The 20,589-nt window shown below is 35.6% G+C and overlaps 1 protein-coding gene across 2 annotated transcripts in view; it reads left to right on the forward strand.

Moving 5' to 3' along the window:
* DNAAF4 (dynein axonemal assembly factor 4) overlaps window positions 1–20,589 on the forward strand; it is an 84,438-nt gene that overhangs the window by 38,023 nt on the left and 25,826 nt on the right. For both annotated transcript variants that reach the window (XM_059056277.2, XM_059056280.2), the window contains exons 4-5: window positions 1,130–1,361; window positions 20,261–20,406. In XM_059056277.2, coding sequence (XP_058912260.1) covers window positions 1,130–1,361; window positions 20,261–20,406 — 378 coding nt within the window. The remainder of the gene's footprint in view (window positions 1–1,129; window positions 1,362–20,260; window positions 20,407–20,589) is intronic.

The following is a 20,589-nucleotide window of genomic DNA, read 5'->3' on the forward strand; positions in this document are numbered from 1 at the left end:
TATTATAGAGTACCTCTTCAGTGCACAGTTTTCATACCTATAATGTTAATTCTATATCCTAAAATAATTCAGCCTCTAGGAAACTTTTTCCCAGCATGTCATTCTAGAGCTGTATCAGATGTCCTATTTAAAAATAAATTAATTTAAATTTACATTAATGAAACGTAAATAAAATTACCAATTCAGTTCCTCAGTCACACTAGCCCCATTTTAAGTGCTTCATTAACCATATGTGACTAGTGGCTAATGTATTGGATAGTACAGAACATTACTACCATTAAAGAAAGTTCGGTTAGACACTGCTTCTCTAGAGGATAGAGGTGAGAAATTTTTGTTACCATAGGAATGTTAGGTACATGAAGTCAACCATTTATACTAACCAGTTACTCTGTTTCACAGGGATTTTTTTTTTCTTGCCCATATGAGGGAAGTTTGTGAAAGGGAGAAAAATTGGCACATGACTGAGCAATGTATTGCTTTCAGATTCATCTGATATTTAGCTTTTCATGTGGAAATGTCAAATAACTGCTATTGCAAACATAGTTGACAGCAGGATTCAAAGTTCAAACATTTCCACCCACCAGAGATGAACTCCCTAGTTCCTCCTTCCTATTCCCTTCTTATTATTCCATCATTCCTCAGGTGAAGGTCAGCACAACTTCAGTCCTAAGACAAGGTAAGACTGGCATTGGTAGAAAGGCGAATGTTTGCATATGTGTATTTGTGTGTGTGTAAAGATTTTTGGGACAAGTGACTTAACTTTCAGGGTAATAAATTCTTCCTTTTTAAAAAAAAAATTAACCAAGCCCTTAGATATCATCTAATTGAATGCCTGTCCACATTTTACATGCAAGTAAACTGAGGCTAGAGAAGTGACTGCTCAAGAACATATCAATAGTTAATGGTAAGTCTGAAACTAAGATCTTTGTTCAGTGACACCATATCATTGAGCATTCTTCTAAATCATTTACCGTTCCCATTTTAATTCTTTATTCACTGCTAACTATTGCTGCAGATTTAATGACAAGTGTTTAAAGGTAAAAATAACTAATTATTATAATGAATTTCTTATTTTTAAAATATTGCTTTTTGTATGTTTTAAAGGATTTGGTAATTTTAATTTTTTCAGATTGAAGAAGAAGAGAGGAAAAGAATAGAAGATATGAAAGAAAATGAACGGATAAAGGCAACTAAAGAATTGGAAACCTGGAAAGAATGTCAAAGAAAAGCTGAAGAACATAAAATAATTCAGAGAGAAGAAAAATTATATCAACAGGAAAAGCAAATTGAAGAAGAGAGAAAAACATTAAAACATAAAGGTCTTACTAGGAATTCAGTATCTAGAAATCTTGCCACAAAAGGTACAATGATTACTTAATATTTTCTGGGAAAGTGAGTCCTGTTAGTGAAGTACATATGTCAGAGTTGTGTGTGTGTGTGTGTATGTGAATGAATCTATCTACAGTATTAGGTCATTATTTTGGTATATGAATTACTACAATGCAAAGACTAAGGTGAAAGACTTATTTCTTCTTCTAGGAAGTACTGAAGTTTTCATAATAAAATGAGCAAAGATTCAATATTGTTTTTACTCATGTGCTTCCTTTAGAAATTTATGCAGGTGTTGTTAAATATGTGTTTTACTCAGGTGCAGTAAGACTTGGAGTGAACTAGCAGTACCTGGAACATTCATTTATTTCTTTAGAGTTAAGAAAATAGGAATTTCATTAAAAGACCTTTTCCTCACATAACTCAGGAAGATGAGTACTGTTAAGGAAACTTTGTTGTAAGCAGACAAGAACTCTTCTAGCCTTTGATTCTGGTGTATTCAAAAATAGGTGAGAGGACAATTTTCTTTATTGAAAGCTAAGAGTTTGTTTTTATCTGATTTTAGAATATTTAACTTTGTTTTGGGTTTATTTATGTTTAGTAAATGGAATGTTTTGTAGTTAAATCACTTACATAATAGTGACAATTAACATTTCTTGGGTGATTACTATATGCCAGGTAATTTTATTGATTGTATCACTCAATCCTCACAACAGCACTTTGGGGTAAGTGCTGTTATTCTTATTTTAAAGGAAATAGGTGTTTTGAAAGGATAAACAGCTACCCAGTAAGCAAACCTGTAGGATTTGAACCCAGATCTGTTTCTGAAACCTATGTTCTTTTCAAAGGCTACATGTCTTTACTACTTTAACAGTGAGGTTTAGCATGTTAAAAAGTCATTTAGAGTAAATATTAAGCAGTAGCTTTATTAAATTTATATATTTTTGTGGTTTAATACTGACATGCAAGTTAACTACTACACTATCTCCTTCTTTAATGCCATTTCAACAAAATATTGATAAAACTGGAGTATTTGAAAGCATTTTCTTCCTAATTTCAATTACTTCTAAACAAATAGGATGTTTTAAAAACACTGGTGGAACCCAAACAAACTTTTGTATATAAGATATCCTGAATATGTTTTAAAAAAATTCATCCAAGGATACAAGGGAAATTAAACATGGTGGAAGAAAAAAGATGTATAAATCAGCTTTTTTTGGATTTTTTACTCTAGGAGTCCTTTTTTTCCTTATTTCAGTAGTATCATGGATGACTGGTAGCATCCTTTAGTAGGCTTTGGTTACTTTCTTCCATCTCGTCCATGCATTTAACAAATATTCATTTACTCAGTGTCTCCTCTGTACTAGCAGTTATGGAATATACAAATATGACTTAACGTGTGGCCAGTGCCTAAGGAACATAAAATGTAGATACAAATAACTTCAGTTAGCTGGGATTTGTGAGTAATTGCTTTAAAAAATTGACAAATGTCTCATTGGCCAGTAAAGTTAAACCTCTTAAAGAGGAAAACTTGGCTGCTCCCAGAAAGTCTAATGCTACTGTTTTAATGCCACCTTTAAAAATGCTCATTTGATAACATTTTTAACTATAGAAAGAATATTGTATTATTTGCCCCAGAAACGTTCTTGAGACAAGCTACTTTTATCGTATACTGAATACAAATGGTGTGGCGGGTGCTGTAGATTGCCTACTCAATATATACTCTCCTTTTCCTTTTTTACCAATAGAATCATGATTTGGGGGTGGGAGACAGAAGAAATGTGTCCAGCTAAAAAACTTACCTCTTGGAAGTTTGAGTATTGATTGGATATCTGAAGAAATTAAGGAATAATTACATTTTTTTCCTTAGATGTGATAATTTATAAAGTCCTCATCTTGTAGAGATGCCTACTGAAATATTTATAGGTAAATATGATATCTGAGATTTGCTTCAAAATAATATGGTATGTGAAAGTGGATAGAGGTAAAGATGAAATTGTGTTGGCCATGAGTTGATAATTGAAGTCACGTCATGAATGTGTGATGGTGATTATTCTATCCTGTCTACTTTTGTACATATTTGAAATTTTTATTATAAAATGAAAAAATAAGGATCAAAGCACAGTGACTCATTTTTACAAACAAGGTAATTTTAAATTAGTTTTAAAAAAAGGGAAAACAAAATTTACTTCCCCAGACTCTCTTGTAACTGAATGTAGCCAAGTGGCACAGTTCCAGCTCTTGAAATGCAAGAAGAAATCTACTAAGGATTTATAGAAAAGTATTACTTTTCTGAGATAAATGTCCCCAGTTCCTTTCTGCTTGCTCCCCCTTTTCCTTTTTCTACCTAAGATGAAGATCTTTGCCAAGAAGTGCATTAACACTTCTTGAGATCATGAAGAGGCATGCCATACATTAAGAATGATAGAACAGGGAAGAAGAAAGAGCCTGGGACATTAATGACATTGGAAAGCTGATAAATCGTGCTGGACTATCTTTCTTCACGCTTGTTAAGTGAGAAAAATAAACCCATGTTTGGTTAAACCACTGTAGTCGTGGTTTTTTTTTTCACATAGCCTCGAGAATTTTTGACTTCTGGAAATGGGTAATGGAAGAGAAGGTTGATTTAGCATTTGAAAATCATTCAGTATAATTATACTAACAGAACAAAGGACAAACGTGATTATTTCAATATTGCAAAGAGGCATTTGACAAAATCCAACACCCATTTATAATAAAAAATTGGACAAGAAAGAAACTTTCTCAATCTGATAAGAGCCTTCTACACAAAAATCTATAGCAAACATCATATTTACTGATGAATTAATGTGTACTTTGTCCCTTAGGTTGAAGAGCAAGGCAAGCATGTCTGTTTTCACTACCTCATTCAACATTATACTAGAGGTCCTAATTGCTGCATTAAGATAAGAAGAAGAAATAAAAGCCATGACGATTAGACAGGAAGAAGTAAAACTGTCTATTTGTAGATGACATGATTGTGTACGTAGAAATCCCTAAGGAATCTACAGATAACTGCTAGACCTAATAAGTGAATTTAGCAATGTCTCAAGATACAAGATTGCAAAAATCACTTATGATTTTATTTACCAACAGCAAACAATTGGAAAATTAAACTTTAATCAATTTATAATAACACTAAGACACAAAATGTTTAGAAATAAATTTAATAAAAGAAATGTAAGATCTCATCACCGAAAACTATAAAAAATTACTGAGAGATATTTTTAAAGGCCTAAACAAATGGAGAGATATAGCATGTTCATGAATAGGAAAACTCAATATTGTTAAGATGTCACTTCTCCTTAAATTGATGTATAGATTTAATGCAATTCCAACAGAAATACCAGTAAGCTTTTTGTAGAAATCGACAAGCTGATTCTAAAATTTATATTAGAATGCAAATGACCTAGACTAGCTAAAGAAATTTTAAAAAATAAGAACAAAGATGTTGGACTTATACTACCTTTATACTACCTGATTTGAGGACTTAACATCAAGCTACAGTAATCAAGATAGGGTTGAACTGGTGAAAGGATGAACAGAAAGGTCAAAAGAATGGAGTACAGTGAGTAGAAATAGATCTTTATCTGTATGGTCCAATGCTTTTCATCAAAAGCAGGACAGTTCAATGGGGAAAGGAAAGTCTGGAACAATTGGGTATCTATGGAAACAAATGAACATTGATTCTTGCCTCACCGTATACATAATATATATGCAGAAGACAAACTACCCAATAAACAGACAAAAGATTTGAATGGACTTTTCACAAAAGAAGACATATGAATGGTCAATATGCACATGAAATGATGTTCAACATCATTAGTCAGTAAGGAAATGCAAATTAAAACCACCGTGAAATATAGTACCCATCCACTAAGATAGCTAATATTAAATATTAGAGAGTCCATCAGTACAAAGTGTTATTGAGGATGTGCTGCAATTGGACCTTGTACAATGATGGTCAAAATATAAAATGGTACAACCACTTTGGAAGAGTGTCAACTGTCATATAACTTGCCGTATAACTCAACCATTTTAGTCCTAGGTATTTACACACGAGAAATGTGTCCACCTAAAAACTTCTATTCAAATGTTTACAGCAGCTTTATTTACAATAGTGAACAACTGGAAACAATGTCCATCAACAGGTGAATGGATAAACAAATTATGAAGTACATTCATAAAATGGTATATTACTCTTCAATAAAAAGGAGACAACTGGGACTTCCCTCATGGCCCAGTGGTTGAGAATCCGCCTGCCAATGCAGGGGACACGGGTTTGATCCCTGACCTGGGAAGATCCCACATGCTGCAGAGCAACTCAGCCCGTGCACCACAGCTACTGAGCCTGCGCACCTAGAGCCTGTGCTCTGCAACAAGAGAAGCCACTGCAATGAGAAGCCCGCGCACCACAACGAAGAGTAGCCCCCGCTCGCCACAACTACTGAAAGCCCATGCACAGCAACGGAGACCCAGTGCAGTCAAAAATAAACAAATTTAGGGCTTCCCTGGTGGCGCAGTGGTTGAGAATCCGCCTGCCGATGCAGGGGACACGGGTTCGTGCCCTGGTCCGGGAAGATCCCACATGCCGCGGAGCAACTAAGCCCGTGAGCCATGGCCGCTGGGCCTGCGCGTCCGGAGCCTGTGCTCCGCAACGGGAGAGGCCACAGCAGTGAGATGCCCGCATACCGCAAAAAAAAAAAATAAAAAAAAAATAAACAAATTTAGTTTTTAAAAAAGACAACTACTGATACATATGACATGAATGAATCACAAAATTATTCTGAAAACAAGACACCAGTCCATAGTGCATGAAATTCTAGAAACTACTAACTAATTTATGACTGAGAGCACATCAGTGGTTGCCTGGGGCCAGGAGTGAAGGGAAAGGATGAACTTCACAGGGTTATAGGGGACTCTTAGAGGTGATAGAAATTTTCTGTGTTGAATGTGATTTCAGGAGCATGTACATCTGTCAGAACTCATTTAATATACTTTAAAGTGAGTATAGTTATTGTACATGAATTATTTCTCAATAAAATTGAAAAAATAATGTTTATCAGGAAAGCATCAAAGTGTGCATGATTTCCTCAAGTTCTTACTATTCCACAGAGTTATGCTTAGGGCCAGGCATAGTGAGGCCATTCCCCCAAAAGGCTCCATTTGAGGGTCCCTGCTCTTTTACTGTTGTCTATATTTATAAGATACGAGGAAAGGGGAATCAATGAGCCTTAATTAGTTATATGACTATGGGGGCTTTCTTGTCTTGTTAGAAACAACTTTGTTCAAAGGGGAAGCCGGGGCTTCCCTGGTGGTCCAGTGGTTAAGACTTTACCTTCCAATGCAGGGCGTGCAGGTTCGATCCTTGGTTGGGGAGCTAAGATCCCACATGCCTTGAAGCCAAAAAGTCAAAACATATAAACAGAAGCAATGTTGTAACAAACTCAATAAAAACTTTAAAAATGTTCCACATAGGGCTTCCCTGGTGGTACAGTGGTTGAGAGTCCGCCTGCCGATGCAGGGGACGCAGGTTTGTTCCCCGGTCCGGGAGGATCCCACATGCTGTGGAGCGGCTGGGCCCGTGGGCCATGGCCACTGAGCCTGCGCGTCTGGAGCCTGTGCTCCACAGTGGGAGAGGCCACAGCAGTAAGAGGCCTGCATACTGCAAAAACAAACAAACAAAAAATGTTCCACATTAAAAAAAAAAAATCCAAAAGGGGAAGCCTCTTGCGGTCAGTTACCAGTATCTGTTGAACTAGTTTTGATTTGCTGAGCTATCTATTTGTTAAGCTACTAAAAGCATTGTAGTGGGAGAGATGAGGCTTCAGGGCAGGTGGATTTTGTCCCTTTTCAACTTGGTAGAACTAGGTACATCTAAAGGTAGGGGCAAATGTAGGTCTGGAAAAAGTAGGATTGGTTGAAAGTGCATAGGACTTTGATTACCAGATCTCCTCCTGTACTACATCAGATAACTGGAGGTTTACTTTCTGCACAATTGAGGACTGAGTGAGATTCTGCTCTGAAAATACAGAGATTGAGTGAAAGTCTGCATTGTAAAAATCTAAATACTGATTCAAGAGATCCCCTCCAGCTCTATTCTCTTCCCCATATGCATGCAGGAGCCCAGTGCACCTGTTATGCAGATTGGAGAATACCTCTACAGGGAAGCTAACTAGTATAAGATGAAAAAACCCTGGCATTTCTAATGGCCCCACTAGTTCACCATGCTGAAGCTCACTAGTCAACAATCTTTAGATTCATGTACACAAAACTTCATCAGAATATTTATACTTCATCTTTAATATGAACAGACAGCCAAGAACCAAACAGAAAAATGCAACTTGGAGCAACCAAGTAATGCAGGGAATAGAAGAAAACTTAAAAAGAAGTATAATTAGGTGGGGCTAATGGCAAACTCTGGGAGGGCTCACGCCAAGGATTACTTCCCAGAACTTCTGCTGCCAGTGTCCTTGTCCCCATGGTGAGCCACAGCCACCCCCCAACTCTGCAGGAGACCCTCCAACACTAGCAGGATGGACACCAACCTCCAAACTTCATTCATATGTTCAACTTGAAGACAGTTCACACACCAAGAGAATCTGACAGAACATCCTCACATGAGGGACTCCTGGTGAAATCGCTTTGTAGAAACAGTCACAGTGCATCAAGAAACCTTTACTATTCACAGAAAGATAGACAAGATGAAAAGGCAGAGGGCTATGTACCAGATGAAGGAACAACATAAAACCCCAGAAAAACAACTAAATGAAGTGGAGATAGGCAACCTTCCAGAAAAAGAATTCAGAATAATGATAGTGAAGATGATCCAGGACCTTGGAAAAAGAATGGAGGCAAAAATCGAGAAGATGCAAGAAATGTTTAACAAAGACCTAGAGAACTAAAGAACAAACAGAGATGAAGAATACAATAACTGAAATGAAAAATACACTAGAAGGAATCAATAGCAGAGTAACTGAGGCAGAAGAACGGATAAGTGACCTGGAAGACAGAATGGTGGAATTCACTGCTGTGGAACAGAATAAAGAAAAAATAATGAAAAGAAATGAAGACAGCCTAGGAGACCTCTGGGACAACATAAAACGCAACAACATTCGGATTTTAGGTGTCCCAGAAGGAGAAGAGAGAGAGAAGGGACCCAAGAAAATATTTCAGAGATTATAGTCGAAAACATCCCTAACATGGGAAAGGAAATAGCCACCTAAGTCCAGGAAGCACAGTGAGTCCTATACAGGATAAACCCAAGGAGAAACAGGCCGAGACACATAGTAATCAAATTGGCAAAAATTAAAGACAAAGAAAAATTATTGAAAGCAGCAAGGGAAAAATGACAAATAACATACAAGGGAACTCCCATAAGGTTAACAGCTGATTTCTCAGCAGAAACTCTACAAGCCAGAAGGGATTGGCATGATATACTTAAAGTGGTGAAATGGAAGAACCTACAACCAAGATTACTCTACCCGGCAAGGATCTCATTCAGATTCAATGGAGAAATCAAAAGCTTTACAGACAAGCAAAAGCTAAGAGAATTCAGCACCACCAAACCAGCTCTACAACAAATGCTAAAGGAACTTCTTTACCTGGGAAACACAAGAGAAGAAAAGGACCTACAAAAACAAACCCAAAACAATTAAGAAAATGGTCATAAGAACATACATATTGATAATTACCTTAAACGTGAATGGATTAAATGCTCCAACCAAAAGACACAGGCTTGCTGAATGGATACAAAAACAAGACCAATATATATGCTTTCTACAAGAGACCCACTTCAGACCTAGGGACACACAGAGACTGGAAGTGAGGGGATGGAAAAAGATATTCCATGCAAATGGAAATCAAAAGAAAGCTAGAGTAGCAATACTCATATCCGATAAAATAGACTTTAAAGACTGTTACAAGAGACAAGAAAGGACACTACATAATGATCAACAGATCAATCCAAGAAGACATAACGATTATAAATATTTTGCACAACATAGGAGCACCTCAATACATAAGGCAACTGCTAACAGCTGTAAAAGAGAAAATCGACAGTAACACAGTCATAGTGGGGGACTTCAACACCTCACTTACACCAATAGACAGGTCAGCCAAAATGAAAATAAATAAGGAAACAGAAGCTTTAAATGACAAAATAGACCAGATAGATTTAATTGGTATTTATAGGACATTCCATCCAAAAAGAGCAGATTACACTTTCTTCTCAAGTGCTTATGGAACATTTTCCAGGATAAATCACATCTTGGGTCACAAATCAAGCCTCAGTAAATTTAAGAAAATTGAAATCATATCAAGCATCTTTTCTGACCACAATGCTATGAGATTAGAAATGAATTACAGGGAAAAAAACGTAGAAAACACAAACAAACAAAGGTTAAATGCTACATTACTAAATAACCAAGAGATCACTGAAGAAATCAAAGAGGAAATAAAAAAATACCTAGAGACAAATGACAATGAAAACACAACAATCCAAAAAGTATGGAATGCAGCAAAAGCAGTTCTAAGAGGGAAGTTTATAACTATACAAGCCTACCTCAAGAAACAAGAAAAATCTCAAATAAACCATCTAACCTTACACCTAAAGGAACTAGAGAAAGAAGAACAAACAAAACCCAAAGTTAGCAGAAGGAAAGAAATCAGAAAGATCAGAGCAGAAATAAATGAAATAGAAACAAAGAAAACAATAGCAAAGATCAATAAGACTAAAAGCTGGTTCTTTGAGAAGATAAAATTGATGAACCATTAGCTAGACTCATCAAGAAAAAGAGGGAGAGGACTCAAATCAATAAAATAAGAAATGAAAATGAAGAAGTTACAACAGACACCACAGACATACAAAACATCGTAAAAGACTACAAGCAACTCTGCCAATAAAATGGACAACCTGGAAGAAATGGACAAATTTTTAGAAAGGTGTAACCTTCCAAGACTGAACCAGGAAGAAACAGAAAATATGAACAGAGCAATCACAAGTAATGAAATTGAAAATGTGATGAAAAATCTTCCAACAAACAAAAGTCCAGAACCAGATGGCTTCACAGGTGAATTCTATCCAACATTTAGAGACGAGCTAACACCCATCTTTCCCAAACTCTTCCAAAAAATTGTGGAGGAAGGAACTCTCCCAAACTCATTCTGTGAGACCACCATCACCCTGATACCAAAACCAGACAAAGATACTACAAAAAAAGAAAATTACAGGCCAATATAACTGATGAATATAGATGCAAAAATCCTCAACAAAATGCTAGCAAACAGAATCCAACAACACATTAAAAGGATCATATACCATGATCAAGTGGGATTTATCCGAAGGATGCAAGGATTCTTCAATATGCGTAAATCAATGTGATAAACCATATTGACAAACTGAAGTATAAAAACCATATGATCATCTCAATAGATGCAGAAAAAGCTTTTGACAAAATTCAACACCCATTTATGATAAAAACTCTCCAGAAAGTGGGCATAGAGGGAAGCTACCTCAACATAATAAAGGCCATATATGACAAACCCACAGCAGACATCATTCTCAATGGTGAAAAACTGAAAGCATTTCCTCTAAGATCAGGAACAAGACAAGGATGTCCACTCTCACCACTATTATTCAACATAGTTTTGGAAATTTTAGCCACAGCAACATATTGAAAGGATCATACACCATGATCAAGTGGGATTTACCCCAGAAATGCAAGGAGTCTTCAATATACACAAATCAATCAATGTGATACACCATATTAACAAATTGAAGAATAAAAACCATATGATCATCTCAATAGATACAGAAAAAGCTTTTCCCAAAATTCAACACATATTTCTGATAAAAACTCTCCAGAAAGTGGGCATAGAGGGAACCTACTTCAACATAATAAAGGCCATATACCACAGACCCACAGCAAACATCATTCTCAATGGTGAAAAACTAAAAGCATTTCCTTTAAGATCAGGAACAAGACAAGGATGTCCACTCTCACCACTATTATTCAACATAGTTCTGGAAGTCTTAGCCATGGCAATCAGAGAAGAAAAAGAAATAAAAGGAATACAAATTGGAAAAGAAAAAATAAAACTCTCACTGTTTGCAGATGACATGATACTATACATAGAGAATCCTAAAGAAGCCACCAGAAAACTACTAGAGCTAATCAATGATTTTGGTAAAGTTGCAGGATACAAAATTAATGCACAGAAATCTCTTGCTTTCCTATACACTAATGATGAAAAACCTGAAAGAGAAATTAAGGAAACACTCCCATTTACCACTGCAACAAAAGGAATAAAATACCTAGTAATAAACTTACCTAGGGAGACAAAAGACCTGTATGCAGAAAACTATAAGACACAGATGAAAGAAATTAAAGATGATACCAACAGATGGAGAGATATACTGTGTTCTTGGATTGGAAGAATCAATATTGTGAAAATGACTATACTACCCAAAGCAATCTACAGATTCAATGCAATCCCTATCAAATTCCCAATGGCATTTTTTATGGAACTAGAGCAAAGTAATCTGTAAATTTGTATGGAGACACAAAAGACCCCGAATAGCCAAAGCAGTCTTGAGGGAAAAAAATGGAGCTGGAGGAGTCAGACTCCTTGACTTCAGACTATACTACAAAGCTACTGTAATCAAGACAATATGTTACTGGCACAAAAACAGAAACATAGATCAATGGAACAATATAGAAAGCCCAGAGATAAACCCATGCACCTATAGTCAACTAATCTATGACAAAGGAGACAAGGATATACAATGGAGAAAAGACAGTCTCTTCAATAAGTGGTGCTGGGAAAACTGGACAGCTACAAATAAAAGAATGAAATTAGAACACTCCCTAACACCATAGAGAAAAATAAACTCAAAATGGGTTTGAGACCTAAATGTAAGACCGGACACTATAAAACTCTTAGAAGAAAACATAGGAAGAACACTTTTTGACATAAATCACAGCAAGATCTTTTTTGATCCACCTCCTAGAGTAATGGAAATAAAGACAAAAATAAACAAATGGGACCTAATGAAACTTAAAAGCTTTTGCACAGCAAAGGAAACCATAAACAAGAACAAAAGATAGTCCTCAGAATGGGAGAAAATATTTGCAAACGAATCAACGGACAAAGGATTCATCTCCAAAATATATAAACAGCTTGTGCAGCTCAATATTAAAGAAACAAACATCCCAATCCATAAATGGGCAGAAGACCTAAATAGACATTTCTCCGAAGAATACATACAAATGGCCAAGAAGCACATGAAAAGCTGCTCATGATCACTAATTATTAGAGAAATGCAAATCAAAACTAAAATGTGGTATCAACTCACACCAGTTAGAATGGGCATCATCAGAAAATCTACAAACAACAAATGCTGGAGAGGGTGTGGAGAAAAGGGAACCCTCTTGCACTGTTGGGGGGAATGTAAATTGATACAGCCACTATGGAGAACAGTATGGAGGTTCCTTAAAAAACTAAAAATAGAATTACCATATGATCCAGCAGTCCCACTACTGCGCATATACCCAGAGAAAACGATAATTCAAAAAGACACATGCACCCCAATGTTCATTGCAGCACTGTTTACAATAGCCAGGTCATGGAAGCAACCTAAATGCCCATCGACAGACAAATGGATAAAGAAGTTGTGGTTCATATATACAATGTAATATTACTCAGACATAAAAAGGAATGAAATTGGGTCATTTGTTGAGACATGGATGGATCTAGAGACTTTCATATAGAATGAAGTAAGTCAGAAAGAGAAAAACAAATATCGTATATTAATGCATGTATGTGGAACCTAGAAAAATGGTACAGATGAACCAGTTTGCAGGGCAGAAGTTGAGACACAGATGTAGAGACCAAACTTATGAACACCAAGGGGGGAAAGCTGTGGGGGCGTAGTGATGGTGGTGTGATGAATTGGGCAATTGGAATTGACATGTATACACTGATGTGTATAAAATTGTTGACTAATAAGAACCTGCTGTATAAAAAAAAATAAGATTCAAAAATTAAAAGAAGAAAAAGAACTGTAATTAACATCCTCAGAGAGATGGGAACATATTTTAATCCTTGAACAACAGCAAGAGGCTGTAATAAAGAATTTTTCCTAAAAGAATGGTTTGGAAATTTAAAATTAATTTAAAAAATTAAAAATTAAATCAAATAGTTGGAATATAGTTATTTTTTTCCAGAAAGTAGAATAAGATGACAAAAAGATTTTATTATTTTATTTTACTTTATTTATTTATTTTTGTCTGTGTTGGGTCTTGTTGCTGCCTGCCAGCTTTCTCTAGTTGCAGCGAGCAGGGGCTACTCTTCATTGCGGTGTGCAGTCTTCTCATTGCAGTGGCTTCTCTTGTTGCGGAGCATGGGCTCTAGGCATATGGGCTTCAGTAGTTGCAGCACGTGGGCTCAGTAGTTGTGGCTCACAGGCTCTAGAGCACAGGCTCAGTAGTTGTGGTGCACGGGCTTAGTTGCTTCATGGCATGTGGGATCTTCCTGGACCAGGGATCGAACCTGTGTGCCTTGCATTGGCAGGCAGATTCTTAACCACTGCGCCACCAGAGAAGCCACAACAAAGAGATTTTAAAAAAGAAAAGATAAAACAACTAGAGTATCCATTCAGGTTGTTCAACATTCAAATAATAGGAGTATTAGGAAGAGGGAAGGGAGAAACAGAGGAAAGGTAATAATTTTTTTTTAATTCTTTTTTAAATTGAGATATAATTGACATTATAAGTTTCATGTGTACAATATAATGTTTGATATGTGTGTATATTATGAAGTGATCATCACAAAAAATCTAGCAAATCTGTCCAGCACCATACATAGTTACAACTTTTTTCTTAAGATGAGAACTTTTAAGATTTACTCTCTTAACAACTTTCAAATATGCTGTACAGTAATATTAGTGATAGTCATTAGTCTGTACATTTCATTTACAGGGCTTATGTATTTTATGACTAGAAGTTCATACCTTTTGATCATCATCACCCATTTTGTCCACCTCCCACCCCCCACCTCTGACAACCACCAATCTGTTCTTTGTGTCTGTGAGTCTGGTTTTTTGCTTTAGGTCCCACATATAAGAAATAATTTTTAAAAACTTTTTTTTTTAACAGGGGTTGGTGGGAGAGATAAATCAGGAGTTTGGGATTAATATATATACACTACTGTATGTAAAGTAGATAAACAAGGACCTGCTGTATAGCACAGGGAACTATTTTCAATGTTTTGTAGTAATCTATAGTGGAAAAGAATCTGAAAAAGAAATGTATATATGTGTGTGTGTGTATATATATATATATATATATTTGTTTTTGTTGTTCCTAATACTATTTTATTTTTCCTTGATCAACTATTGCAACATTTTGCAAATTTTGTTTGTCTGTTCAAAAAAGCAATTTTTGGTTTTGCTGATCTTTTATTGTTTCTTTGTTTTCTATTTCATTAATTCCTGTGTTTATTTTTATCTGGCTTCTTCTAGTTTCTTTGGGTTTTCTCTTTGGGTTCTTTATACAATTTGTTTGCATTAATTTTTGAATCTTTTAACACATGCATATGAAGTTATAATTTTTTCTGTTAAATACTGCATTAATACATTCACCAAGTCTTGAAATCTTGTGTTTTCATTGCCATTTAGTTGCAAATATTTTGTAACGCATCATGATTTTTTTTTGTCCTTGAATTTTTTTAATTTCCAAATGTATAAAAGGGGAATGACAGTTATCATATTTTATATTATGTGGGTCATTGTTTTATATACAAATGTGTTTATAAATCATTTGTAGTTTGCTAGTGTGTATTTTTTTTTTTTTTCTGTACATGGGCTTCTCACTGTTGTGGCCCCTCCCGTTGCGGAGCACAGGCTCCAGAAGCGCAGGCTCAGCGGCCATGGCTCACGGGCCTAGCCGCTCTGCAGCATGTGGGATCTTCCCGGACCAGGGCACGAACCCGTATCCCCTGCATCGGCAAGCGGACTCTCAACCACTGCGCCACCAGGGAAGCCCAAGTGTGTATTTTTGTTTATTGTGAGTCTTTCTTTTGATATGGGCTACTTAGGTTTATTATTATAAATAAAATATATCCTGGGACCTTCCTGGTGGAACAGTGGTTAAGAATCCACCTGCCAATGCAGGGAAGCCAGGTTTGAGCCCTGTTCTGGGAAGAAGCCACATGCCGTGGAGCAACTAAGCCCACGTGCCACAACTACTGAGCCTGTGTGCCACAATTACTGAAGCCCATGCACCTAGAGCCCATGCTCCTCAACAAGAGAAGCCACTGCAGTGAGAAGCCCATGCACTGCAATGAAGAGCAGCCCCCGCTTTCCACAACTAGAGAAAGCCTGCACACAGCAGTGAAGACCCAATGCAGCCAAAAATAAATTAATTAAAAAATAAAATAAAATATATTCTAACATCTGAGAATTTCTTTCTGCCCTCTTACTTTGTGATTTATATTTACTAGACTTCCTTTTTTGTTCTTTTCTATTTTTCTGCCTTGGATTAAATAATTTTTCTTAATTACCTCCTTTCCTTTGTATTAATTTGAAAGGTATACATTCTATTTTTGCTCTCTGAATGATCAATATTAAATTTTGTATAACTGTTTTGATACATAGATATAATTACAATTATATTTTTAATGTGCATACTAAACAAAATTTAATCTCTACCATTACTTGTAAATATTAGAAGGAAATTTAATACATGAACTTCAGTTATACCCATCCTCTATGTTACTGTCTAAAGATTTTATTCCACTTATTTGGCGGGGAGGGAGTCAACTAATCTCACGTTATTTTTAAACCTCTAAATTTGGTCGTTAGTGTGGCTTTACCACATACACTCATTACTATTTCTGTTGACCCATATTTACTGCTTTTTAATTATCTTTGCTTCTTGCATCTAAGTTTTTTCTGGATCCAGTTACCTTTCCTTTAAGTAAATACTTTAGTAGTTTTTTTTTAACATCTTTATTGGAGTATAATTGCTTTACAGTGTTGTGTTAGTTTCTGCTTTATAACAAATTGAATCAGTTATACATATACATATATCCCCATATCTCCTCCCTCTTGCATCTCCCTCCCACCCTCCCTATCCCACCCCTCTAGGTGGTCACTGAGCTGAGCTGATCTCCCTTGGTATGGGGCTGCTTCCCAGTAGCTATCTATTTTACATTTGGTAGTATATATAAGTCCATGCCACTCTCTCACTTCATCCCAGCTTACCCGTCCCGCTTTCCGTGTCCTCAAGTCCATTCTCTACGTCTGCGTCTTTATTCTTGTCTAGTAGTTCTTTAATAAAGATCTGAATGTTAAGTTCATTTATTTTTATTTTGTTATTCAGTGATGTTTTAGATGGTTGTAGAATTCAAGATTGACAGTTATGTTCCATCAGTAATTTGAAGATATGTTTCTATTGCCTTCTGACTTCTAAAACTGCTGCTGGGAAGTCTGCTCTTGATTTAATATTGATCCTTTATAAGGTAATCATCCTTTGTCTCTGGTTGCTTTAAAATTCTTCACTTTGGTATATGTTGATTTTATTATTCTAAGTGCAGTTTTATATTCATCTCATAGTATCAGAACTTGGAGTATAGTTTCACTCAAAGAACGTATGTCTTACCTCAGTTCTGGGAAGTTATAAGCTATTGTTTTCAAATAGCAAATTCTTATCAAATTGCCTTTATCTTCCTTGGCTGTGTTCTGTATAATATCCTCAGATCTGTCTTCTAGTTTGAAAATTTTCTTCAAATATGCCTAATGTTCTGTTAAACTTGTCCTAGAAGTTTTCAATTTCAGGGACAATATTTTTCATTTTGCAAGTTCTGTTTGCTTCTTTCATACCTGTTTATTCTTTTTTCATTACGTTAGTTTTTCATTATGGATTTTAGCCTGTCTAAGCTCTTTAAGTAAGCATGTTTTAAATTATTATAGTCTCTTTCAGATTGTTCTGTTATTTCAAATTCTTAATAGGCCAGTCCTCCTGTTTGTTGTGTCTGCTGGCTGTTCTCCATACTGTAAGGAAGAAACATTGTATCCACATGTGATTTGTAGTTTTTGTTTGTGTGCTTATCTTCAGCACGGATTATTTTTATGTGTGCATATGAGGAAATTTCCTGTGTCCTGGTTTGCAGAAGTAAGAATTACTCAGAAGGGATACCTGAAGTTTAGGTTTCTCACGAGAGACGTTTTTTCTTCTCTTATCCAGAGCCCCAGGAGGAGACATGCTTCACTTTCCTGGAGTTGTGGACAGAGATTTTATGTGTCCATTTCACTGAGAGTGTAGCCCTTCTCAGGCTGTAATTGCATTTTCAGCTCTCACCTCTGTACCTATATCAGCATTAAATTTCCAGCCTTTATCCTTTATATATAGTTTCTAATATATACATGTATAATATATAATATATTCATATGAATAAAATTTCAGATACAGATATGGATATCTAGGTAGATATATAGATATATACCTTCATAGGTATACCTATCTAGATATCTATATCTGTATCTGAAATCTTTCCAAATAGCTTTTTGTTAGCTTTTGAGATTACCCTGGCTATAAATTGCTGATAAGGCTTTTCTTTTGCATACTTTTTGAACTGAACTATGTACTTGAAACTTTTGTTTATTTGTTATATTTTTATCAAGCATTTTATGTGTTCATAGCATTTTGTCTGCTTGTAAAATTGTTTGTTGAAGTTTGTAAAAACTTTAACCTATGCTGCTGAAAACAGAAAGCTAATTTCTTTTTATGTTTTTCTGTTTGTCTTATTTTACTGTAAGAGTTTGAAAGCTAGATATCCTATTTTTAATGTAACGCATGGTCACCATAATGATTTCCATAAGCATTTTCAAATGTTTATTCATTTACTTTTGTTTAACAAAATAAATAGCAAAGTAATTTTTAAATTTATCATTATGGAAGAATAGTGCTTATTCCCTCCATGTTGTGTATCCTAGTAATCATTAGTATAAAATGTGAACTTATATACTTCATTTTTACTTTTTATTCTGTTTTCCTTCTGTTGTAGTAACATTAAAAAATCTTACAACATTTTTTCATGTGTTTCAGAAAACCCATCCTTTTTCATTTTTACCCTCAGGTTTCCCTCTCCTGAGTTCTTAATTTTATTTGTCCATGTTCTGGAACATTTCTTTGAGTAATTCAGAAAACATGGCCAGATGGTATATTTACTTAGGTCTTACATATCTAGGAATGTCTTTTGGCTTCACAAGTGAACAACAGTTTACCAGGCTATAAAATTCTTAGGACATTGTGTTAGGTAGGTTCAAGCCAACTGCTGAAATAAAGAGGTCCAAAGTTATAGATCAAATAAAATAGAAATTGAATTCTCTGTAATCTAAGACTTATTATGTAACAGCAATCAATCTAGGCCTGATAGATGGCTTTGTTCCATGGGACCATCTAGGCTGGTGGGGCCATATCTGTCATTACATCATTTGGCTTCCATTTCTGTGTCCAAGGTGGATGCTGCAGTTGGCATTGTTTTTAGCCAGTGGGAAGGGGAAAGAGGAAGTCCATTGCTAGTAGATTTACATGTAAGATAATGATCCATAAGTTTTATACAGCACTTGTATTCATATTCTGTTGTCTCAGGTTTGGCATATAACTACAGCACTCTTAAGGGAGGCTGGATTTTGTAGATTCTATCTTGGCACAGTAGATTCTATTACTAAAAGAAAGAGGGGAGGGTGGGTAGGATACTGCATTCCCAGCCACAAGCATCTGTGGAAATTTTTTGTTCAAATTTTTGTTGATGTTACCTTCTTTGTTTGAGTCCTTATTCCTTCTTCCTTGCTTCCCTCCTCCCTCCCTTTGAAATGTTAATTCATGCTATTTTCAATTTTTCTTTAAAGTGGAAATTTTTTTTATTTTTTTAAAATTTTCTCTCTTTTTTTCCAGACATTTTAAAACTATATAAAATTTATTTATTTTTGACTGATTTGGGTCTTTGTTGCTGTGTGCAGGCTTTCTCTAGTTGTGGCAAGTTGGGGTTACTCTTCATTGTGGCTCACGGGCTCTAGGCACGTGGGCTTCAGTAGTTGTGCCACACGGGCTTAGTTGCTCTGCAGCATGTGGGATCTTCCCAGACCAGGGCTTGAACTTGTGTCCTCTGCATTGGCAGGCAGATTCTTAACCACTGTGCCACTTCCACTTCCCTAAATTGGAAGCTTTATATCTTAATTTTTTGTGTTCAGTTTATATCAAGGATATTAACTCTGTCATGTTTCTGGAAACTCTTTTTTTAAACAATTTTGATATTTGCCTTTTAAATCTGTATATCATGTTTTTAGTACTTTTCCTTTTTAGTACCTTTCCTTCCCTTTATTCATATAGTTTATATACTAACACATAGATTAATTTCTCCTCTTAAATTGACTTAATAATTATTACATCTAACTACCTTTATACAAATGTATAGCCTTTCATTACAACTCTTTGCCTGTTCCCATTAGCTGTCTTTAATAGCTGAAAAACTTTTATATCATCACCAGGGAGCTTATAGAAGATACTGATATCAGAGCTTAAGGAAAATGATGGCTTTGCCTAGGTGCCCTCCTCTAGAGTTGATGTAGATTAAATTGCCTAGACTGGCTTCCTCTATAGTGCATGTAAGTTAGACACTGTGTGGTTTAACAAAGAGAACCCCAGAAAAGTAGCTGAGGTTATTGATGAAAGAACAGATAATTAGCTGCCATAATTTCAGTGAGGGATTTTACATTCCTTATTGTAGCAAATATGTTTGGATTATTTGTATAGGATTTTAGAAGTAGCTTTAATGTGTAATTACCTTAAAATTCAGTTTGTTAACTAGGAAATGAAAGATAAATAAGTTGCTAATATTGTTTTTGAAGGGAGAAATTCAGAAATTATATTTTTTGAGAAGTTAAAGGAAGACAGTATTCCTGCTCCTCGCTCTGTCGGCAATATTAAAATCAACTTTACCCCTCGAGTATTCCCAACTGCTCTCCGGGAATCACAGGTAGCAGAAGAAGAGGAGGTTGGTATACTTGCTGTTAGTTACAGTGACCACAATGAAAATATTTTTTATTCCATATATTGAAACTGTTACTGGGTCTGAATTTTTTAAGTATTCATTAAGCTAAAGATATTACTTCATGAAAATATTTAATATTTCCTTTTGAGAAAAATATATTTTGCAGGATTTTTATTTCTTTCTTGG

The sequence above is a fragment of the Kogia breviceps genome, chromosome 3 (assembly GCF_026419965.1).
Source record: "Kogia breviceps isolate mKogBre1 chromosome 3, mKogBre1 haplotype 1, whole genome shotgun sequence".
Taxonomy (NCBI): Eukaryota; Metazoa; Chordata; class Mammalia; order Artiodactyla; family Physeteridae; genus Kogia; species Kogia breviceps.